Raw genomic sequence first — 8358 nt, 5'->3', positions numbered from 1 at the left:
GAAGCAAGGCACGAAGTTTTGGCAATATATGTATTCTTGGCTCAAGACCAAAAGCATTTTGCGCCCTACAACTTGCACATGATCCATGAACACAATGTGAAGTTGCTAGCCCATCTGCAGTACACCATCTCAAATTTCATCATGAAGTATTGCGGCGCGATCGCATGGGTGGAAAGAAGGTGGCCACCGACGTGTCAATCATGGAGATCGCAAGTTTTTTTTTCCAGCTCTACATGTTGGTCAATTTGTTGATTCACTCAACGGAGGGCAGACCATTCATGTTGACGATCACCTTATTGTATAGCCCGGATGCGCGGTCACACTGTATCAAACAACAGAGGGCAGGCCATTCATGTTGATGATAACCTTATTGTATAGCCCGAATGCACGGTTGCGCTGTATCAAATAATAGAGGGCATGCCATTCATGTTGATGCATTGTTGGATGAAGCTCAAGGACCACAGTGTGCGGATGAACAACACTTAGTGCCCTACAACTTGTTGAACATCCGGTTATTTTGAATGTAGTATTTATATTCAAACTATTGTTGCACTAGAGTATTTGATGCTATTTATGGCTGAATTATGCTTTTTCTGTAATTCTTTTGAATGCTCCGGACAAAAGTGGAAAATTAGGGCGGGACCATTGGTGCACAAAGTTGGATGGCTGGCTCCCGTATCCGTGTCTAGACACGTCCGTAAAAATTTAGTGGGTTCGATTTAAAGTATGCAATTGGAGATGTCCTTATTACAACCTCTAGGGCAAAAGGAAATACTCCTCCCATTAAAAGATGCAAACGTCAATCAACTGTGAATCCGTGAGAAGGAGGAACCAAATTGCTGACAAAAAAAAAGACAAGGACGATATTCCCGTTCACGAGTCGCAGTGCCGTACGTGTCCGACACCGACTCAACCACTTACGATCAGCCGGCCGAGTCGGCCTGGCCCTTGCCTCGTTGGAACCACGGAGTATATATGTAGGGTGGAGTTGATCCCTGTCCGTTTTCAATCGTGTTGATTGATCGACAGAGCCAGAAGAAGCGATCATGGCAGCCGTGGAAAGTGGGGAAGTCGTCAAGGCGACAGCTCTCGCAATCACATCACCAGCCAACGACATGAAGAGCGACGGCACCCAAGAGCTACAGTCGTCGCCGGCAAACGTCTCCCTGGACCTGGAGGAGGAGGAGCTCTTGATCCGCAGCTTGCAGTACGACCTGTGGATGCGGCTCATCGTGGCGCACCACATCCAGAAGCTCAAGCTGGACATGAAGAAGGACATCTACATCTACAGCTCCCTCCTCAGCGACAACGGCGGCGAGAGCGACAGGCTGCGGCGCAGTGTGCTGGCCAGTCTGGCTGCCAGAGAGTCGGAGTCCGACGACGACGACGACTGCACCGCAGAGGCAGACGTCGACGGGTCCGAGGAGGAGCACCAGTCCGTCGCCCTGAGGGAGTTTAGGGACCTGTACGCCAGAGCCAGCGACGTGGACCGTCGCTTCGAGGAGTTCGACGGGATCATGTGGGCGCACTACGACCCCGACCTGGAGGACAACGAGACGCGCAAGGCCACCGTGGCGCGGCTGTGGCGCCGCCTGGAGAAGGAGCTCGACGACCGAGCAGACGCCGTCGTCTCCGGCGCGTTCAACTACTCGTTTGCACCGCCCACGCCGAGGCACCAATCGCTTCGCTGATCAACATCTTCGTACAGTCAACAAATTCGCATGGCATATACTAGGCTATTAGCTATCATCTTACCCACTAAAGATTGTGAAATTAGGCACAAGAGACTGTAATGATCTGTTTATATTTCCAGTAAAAGATAAAAAGTAGCAGCAGTGTAATTCGGGAAGCACACAAGACATATATATATACAGGCAGTGAAATATGACGAACTATACTGTCATTCCTACTACTACGTGAGTTCACTTCATGTTCTTTTGAGACCTTGGTGATCCGCTCCCACTCGTACAAATACCTTCGGATACGCTCGTTTCGGACAATGGCACCTGAAACAGGCTGGCCGGTCACAGGACAGATATGCCCGTTCTTCTCAAACCAATCCTTGAGGTACTGTCGGTCAAATGTCTAAAACAAATTAAAACATGCCCATCATTAGTTCTCACTACTAAAAAACAATTACGTGCAGCTAAAACTTTGAGCACACACTAAGAGAATTACCTTCCCCGTGGCAATTGTCACCGGGTCAATCATAAGCTCGCCCAACAATGGACAAGTAAGATATTCTGGAGTATCACAATCCCTGATACACTCCTCTACAAGCTCCGCATCCCTTAGGTTATCCATTGCAAGCCTGAATAGGGGGGTAGGCTTGCTTCCGCCCGCTCGCTGACTATCACGCATCGCTCTGAAATGATTACGAGCAGCAAGCCTCTCTTGGTGACGCGATCTAGGGATGAAAACGGAGCGAAAACGGACGGAACTGAGTGCTACCATATTTGTTTTCATATATTTTTGCAGAAGTGGAAATGAATACATAAACCCCAAAAATGAATACGAAAACAGATACTACTGAAAACGAACACGGAGCGAATACAAAGCGGACAAGGAAACAGAAGAGGGCATTTGACCGGAACCTAAGAGAACCCTTGAACCTTAGAGAAATACACACAAAACACAAGCAAATTTAATGAACTGTTAACATGGCTACAAAAAATATCATTATGTTAGTAACTTAGCGTAGTATTGTAGTAGTACTGGACAATTACGTATAGGGTCAAGCTGAGTACATGTGTAGTATTAAAAGTTGGGCTAAAATGATCCATTCTACTCACTGTATAATTGTGTGTTGTTTAGTGGTTGAACTACAAAGTAGCCATATGTCTATAGTAAAAATGGAAATTCCATATTCACGGAAATGGAAAGTTCCATTTCCAGCTTGTTCCACCGGAAAACACCGTTTCGTTTTTGTTTCCGTTTCCACATAAAAAATTCCACTTCCACTTCCGTTTTGCAAATTTCCGTTTCCGTTTTCATATTTCCTCTCCGTTTTCATTATTCCTCCAGAAAAGCAGTACGTTTTCACTCCATTTTCATCCCTAACGCAACCCTTGCAGTCTTCTCACAATTCTTACATCAGTCCATTCCCTTCTTCGTGATGAGTAAGAATCTCCACAAAATTCAACGCGCGAAGGGTACGGAACTCCCTGCGCGGTGGTTTTCATCAAAAGAATTGTTCTTAGTAAGTTGCATTAATGTTTAAGCCAATTATGAATTAAACCACTGTTGATATGATTTATTATCCGACACCTATCATTACCGATCCATTGCCTATGAGTTAGTTTAATATTGATCCTTGCTCCGTTACTTTCGTTACTGCTACTGTCACCATTGCTACAAAACTGCTACTGTTACTTTTGCCACTATTACCATTACTTCCATACTACTTTGCTACTAAATACTTTGTTACAGATATTAAGTCTTTCAGGTGTGGTTGAATTGACAACTCAGCTGCTAATACTTGAGACTATTCTTTGGCTCCCCTTGTGTTGAATCAATAAATTTGGGTTGAATAATACTCTACCCTCGAAAACTGTTGCGACCCCCTATACTTGTGGGTTATCAGATACCAATTGAAAGGGTCGAGAATATGGGTCTAGAGGGGTGGAGGGGTGATTAGACCCTTAACAAGCAAAGTTGGCAGATTTTAATTTCTACAAGTTAAGGTAGTTATTACCACGTGTTAAAGCATTCACAATACATTTCAAGCATGCATGACAAGAGTATAGGCAGCGGAAAAATATAAAGCATGCAATTTGCAAGAAAGTAAAGGAAGGGGATTGGAGTATGCAAACGCAATGGAGACGCGGAGTTTTTGGCGTGGTTCCGATAGGTGGTGCTATCGTACGTCCACGTTGATGGAGACATTTAACCCACGAAGGGTAACGTCCGCGCGAGTCCATGAAGGGCTCCATCCATGGAGGGTCAACAAAGAAGTAACCTTGTCTATCTCACCATGGCCATCATCCATGAAGGACTTGCCTCACTCGGGTAGATCTTCACGAAGTAGAAGATCTCCTTGCCCTTACAAACTTCTTGGTTCAACTCCACAATATGTCGGAGGCTCCCAAGCGACACCTAACCAATCTAGGAGACACCACTCTCCAAAAGGTAATAGACGGTGTGTTAATGATGAACTTCTTGCTCTTGTGCTTCAAATGATAGTCTCCCCAACACTCAACTCCTTCTCATAGATTTGGATATGGTGGAAGAATAATGGAGTGGAAAGCAGCTTGGGGAAGGCTAGAAATTAAGATTCTTGTGGTAGGATTGGAATGTCTTGATCTCAACAGATGAGTAGGTGGTTCTCTTTCAGAAAATGAATGGTGGAAGTGTAGGAACGTTTTGATGGCTCTCTATCTGAATGAGAGGGGGTGGAGGGGTATATATATAGCCTGCACACAAAAATCCAACCGTTACACACATTTTACCAACCTCGGTGGGACCGAATCATGAAACTCGATGAGACCGATTAGCTATAAAATGTGAACGTTAGGAATCTCTGTGGGACCGACTGGAAGAACTCGGTGGGACCAATGTGCTACGGCTTAGGGAAAACATCGTCTTAGTGGGACCGACTGAATCACCTTGGTGAGATCAAAGTGAAAAATGAGCACACAGAGAATCTTTCAAGAAAATTTGGTGAGACCGATTGCAACAACTCGGTGAGACCGAAGTAGTCACAACATTACTCAGAGAGTTTGCAAGTCCATCTCGGTGAGATCGATATCCATATCGGTGTGACCGGATCATTAGGGTTTTAGGCAGGGGCTATGTCAACTGAACTCGGTGGCTCTGGGTAGAAAGAATCGGTGGGGCCGAGTTGGAGTTTAAGGTTTGGACATATTTGGATGGAGAAAGTGGCCGAGGGCTTTGGAGCAATATCACTAAGCACTTTAACAACCAGCTCATTAATCAACACATCATCCCCTTTTTAATAGTATTGGCTTTCCTATGGATTCAATGTGATCTTGGATCACTAAAATATATAAGAAGAGTCTTGAGATTATGCCATTCTTCCTTCCTTAGCATATTGAAGGGATTGCACATCCTCTTGTCCTTGCCATGCCACTGTTGGACTTTCCTGAAACATGCTAGATAAAACCATTAGTTCAACAAGAGATATGTTGACATTAATTACCAAAATCACCTAGGGAGCACTTGTTCTTTTAGAAACTGACGTGAACTATCGAGACGTGGACAAAACTGGGTATGTAAAAAGAGTGCATCTCAAATATGGAGTTGACATCCAAGTTCGAGTAGCCTATTGACAGGATGTAGAAAGTAGTCTTCTGGCCATATGTCCAAAAAGGAGCCAGAAGGGAAAGAGCCTCACCAGAAGTGTCGCATCTTCCACCTCCATGACAGTCGATGCCAATGCAGGGGTTGCCAACCACGATGGTGGCTTTGTCGAGCCACCGACACACATTAGTAAAGCTTGTAAGAACATGGTAACGTGTTAGACTGAAACAATGAACACCTAACTAGAGGGGGGGACACTAGTGTTGGGGAACGTAGTAATTTCAAAAAAATTCCTACGCACACGCAAGATCATGGTGATGTATAGCAACGAGAGGGGAGAGTGTTGTCTACGTACCCTCGTAGACCGGCAACGGAAGCGTTGACACAACGTAGAGGAAGTAGTCGTACGTCTTCCCGATCTGACCGATCCAAGTACCGAACGTACGGCACCTCCGAGTTCTGTACACGTTCAACTCGGTGACGTCCCTCGAGCTCCGATCTAGCCGAGTGTTGTGGGAGAGTTTCGTCAGCACGACGGCGTGATGACGACGATGATGTTCTACCGACGCAGGGCTTCGCCTAAGCACCGCTACGATATGACCGAGGTGGAATATGGTGGAAGGGGGCACCGCACACGGCTAAGGAACGATCACGAAGATCAACTTGTGTGTCATGGGGTGCCCCCTTGCCCCCATATATAAAGGAGGGAGGGGGAGGTGCGGCCGGTCCCAAGGGGTGCGCCTGGAGGAGTCCTACTCCCACCGGGAGTAGGACTCCCCCCTCTTGCCTTGTTGGAGAAGGAAAGGGGAAGGGGGGAAGAGGAAAGGGGGGGCGCCTCCCCCCCCTTCCTTGTCCTATTCGTACTAGGGGGGGAGGGGGCGCGCGGCCTGCCCTGGCCGGCCCTCCTCTTCTCCCTTAGGGCCCATGTAGGCCCATTAACCCCCGGGGGGTTCCGGTAACCTCCCGGTACTCCGGTAAAATCCCGATTTCACCGGAACGTTTCTGATATCCAAATATAGGCTTCCAATATATCAATCTTTATGTCTCGACCATTTCGAGACTCCTCGTCATGTCCGTGATCACATCCGGGACTCCGAACAACCTTCGGTACATCAAAACACAAAAAACCTAATTACGATCGTCACCGAACTTTAAGCGTGCGGACCCTACGGGTTCGAGAACTATGTAGACATGACCGAGACACGTCTCCGGTCAATAACCAATAGTGGAACCTGGATGCTCATATTGGTTCCTACATATTCTACGAAGATCTTTATCGGTCAAACCGCATAAAAACATACGTTGTTCCCTTTGTCATCGGTATGTTACCTGCCCGAGATTCGATCGTCGGTATTCCAATACCTAGTTCAATCTCGTTACCGGCAAGTCTCTTTACTCGTTCCGTAATACATCATTCCACAACTAACTCATTAGTTGCAATGCTTGCAAGGCTTAAGTGATGTGCATTACCGAGAGGGCCCAAAGGTACCTCTCCGACAATCGGAGTGACAAATCCTAATCTCGAAATACGCCAACCCAACAAGTACCTTCGGAGACACCTGTAGAGCTCCTTTATAATGACCCAGTTACGTTGTGACGTTTGGTAGCACACAAAGTGTTCCTCCGGTAAACGGTTGTTGCATAATCTCATAGTCATAGGAACATGTATAAGTTATGAAGAAAGCAATAGCAACAAACTAAACAATCAAGTGCTAAGCTAACGGAATGGGTCAAGTCAATCACATCATTCTCCTAATGATGTGATCCCGTTAATCAAATGACAACTCATGTCTATGGTTAGGAAACAAGTAACCATCTTCGATCAACGAGCTAGTCAAGTAGAGGCATACTAGTGACACTCTGTTTGTCTATGTATTCACACATGTATTATGTTTCCAGTTAATACAATTCTAGCATGAATAATAAACATTTATCATGATATAAGGAAATAAATAATAACTTTATTATTGCCTCTAGGGCATATTTCCTTCAACTAGCCCCCTCCCCCACATGTCACCACACTATATTTATTAATTATTTGTTTATGTTGGAGTGCATGCATGTTATAATCATCATTTGTATCATATAATCCAACTTGCGTTCGACACCTTGTGAATGAAGAACTCCAACTTGCCTACATAGACAAACGTGTCGTCTGCGCCCTACAACACAAGCCGTGGAATTATCCAAAACACACTTAGTTCGAGTTCGGTATCCTCGTTCAAGCGGGGGTCCCACGATCACGACGACAACCAATGAGAGAATGTTGAGGACGAGTTCAATTCCCATGCGTTGGAGCGAGGAGAGGCCATCATCTCATGCTCACGTTAAAGGTCTGTGAATTCTCGGGCACATCCACAAAATTCATTTTGGACCCAAACCATCACGCATGGCCCTTTCGTATGTAAATTGTTAAAGGTTAAAATAAGTTGGTGTACCCGGCACAAGCAGGACACACCTGGACCAGGAACACTATCGTCCAAATCCTCCTAACCACATTGTCCTCTGTCTAGGATAACCTTTGAACCTGCCACCTTGTTTTTAAGCCACACACATTTTATTAGTCAATAAAACATAGTACAATCACACACATACATATATAGACACATGAAGTTGCGTGCAAAAATTGCATAAATGGTGGTTGTCAGGATTGTAACATTTTTATAAGCGCTCGATATATTCTTCGAAGACTATGCTCATCCATAAATAAAGAACTATTTCCCTATGGGGTGTGTGTGTGGGTGTGTGGGGAGGGGGGGGGATCAAATACCGTTGTGCACATGGTTCCAGACACACCATAATGAATTGTGGAATATAAAAATAGCAAAAAAATCAAGCAATTCCAATTTCTTAGGGTATCAAACTTAGTCGACTATTGTACTCATATGTGAAGTTTCGTGAAGAAATAATACATGTGGTATTCTTAGCAAAGACAATAAAATCGACCTCCTTACTTCCTAACACAGTCACTTTTATACCATGGAATTTGTTTTTGATTTTTGCCGAGAAGACCATGGATGTCAGTCCTCCGTGAAACTTCACACGTGAGTAGAACACTCAACCATGTATATGTTACAAAAAATATTAAGAACTGATGAT

At 45.2% G+C, this 8358-nt stretch overlaps 1 protein-coding gene across 1 annotated transcript; it reads right to left on the bottom strand.

Annotated features, from left to right (window-relative positions):
• Positions 1 to 1773: 1773 nt before the first annotated feature.
• LOC123108247 (U-box domain-containing protein 9-like) lies at positions 1774 to 3455 on the bottom strand. Its single transcript, XM_044530072.1, has 3 exons — positions 3067 to 3455; positions 2179 to 2407; positions 1774 to 2085 (listed from the first exon to the last, which is right to left on the bottom strand). Exons 1-3 carry the CDS (start codon positions 3180 to 3182, stop codon positions 1774 to 1776), a joined length of 657 nt encoding a protein of 218 aa, XP_044386007.1. The 5' UTR covers positions 3183 to 3455.
• Between the last annotated feature and the right edge of the window lie 4903 nt (positions 3456 to 8358).

The sequence above is a fragment of the Triticum aestivum genome, chromosome 5A, assembly GCF_018294505.1.
Source record: "Triticum aestivum cultivar Chinese Spring chromosome 5A, IWGSC CS RefSeq v2.1, whole genome shotgun sequence".
Taxonomy (NCBI): domain Eukaryota; kingdom Viridiplantae; phylum Streptophyta; class Magnoliopsida; order Poales; family Poaceae; genus Triticum; species Triticum aestivum.
This window is presented reverse-complemented; position numbering and strand designations above follow the sequence as displayed.

Excerpts from the sequence above, each read along its gene's own strand:
- LOC123108247 (XM_044530072.1), bottom strand. The coding sequence starts at position 3,182 with ATGAAAACCACCGCGCAGGGAGTTCCGTACCCTTCGCGCGTTGAATTT. Across the intron at positions 2,408-3,066 it reads ATTGTGAGAAGACTGCAAGG|ATCGCGTCACCAAGAGAGGC; the intron begins GTTGCGTTAGGG and ends TTTCATCCCTAG. Across the intron at positions 2,086-2,178 it reads TGACAATTGCCACGGGGAAG|ACATTTGACCGACAGTACCT; the intron begins GTAATTCTCTTA and ends AATTTGTTTTAG.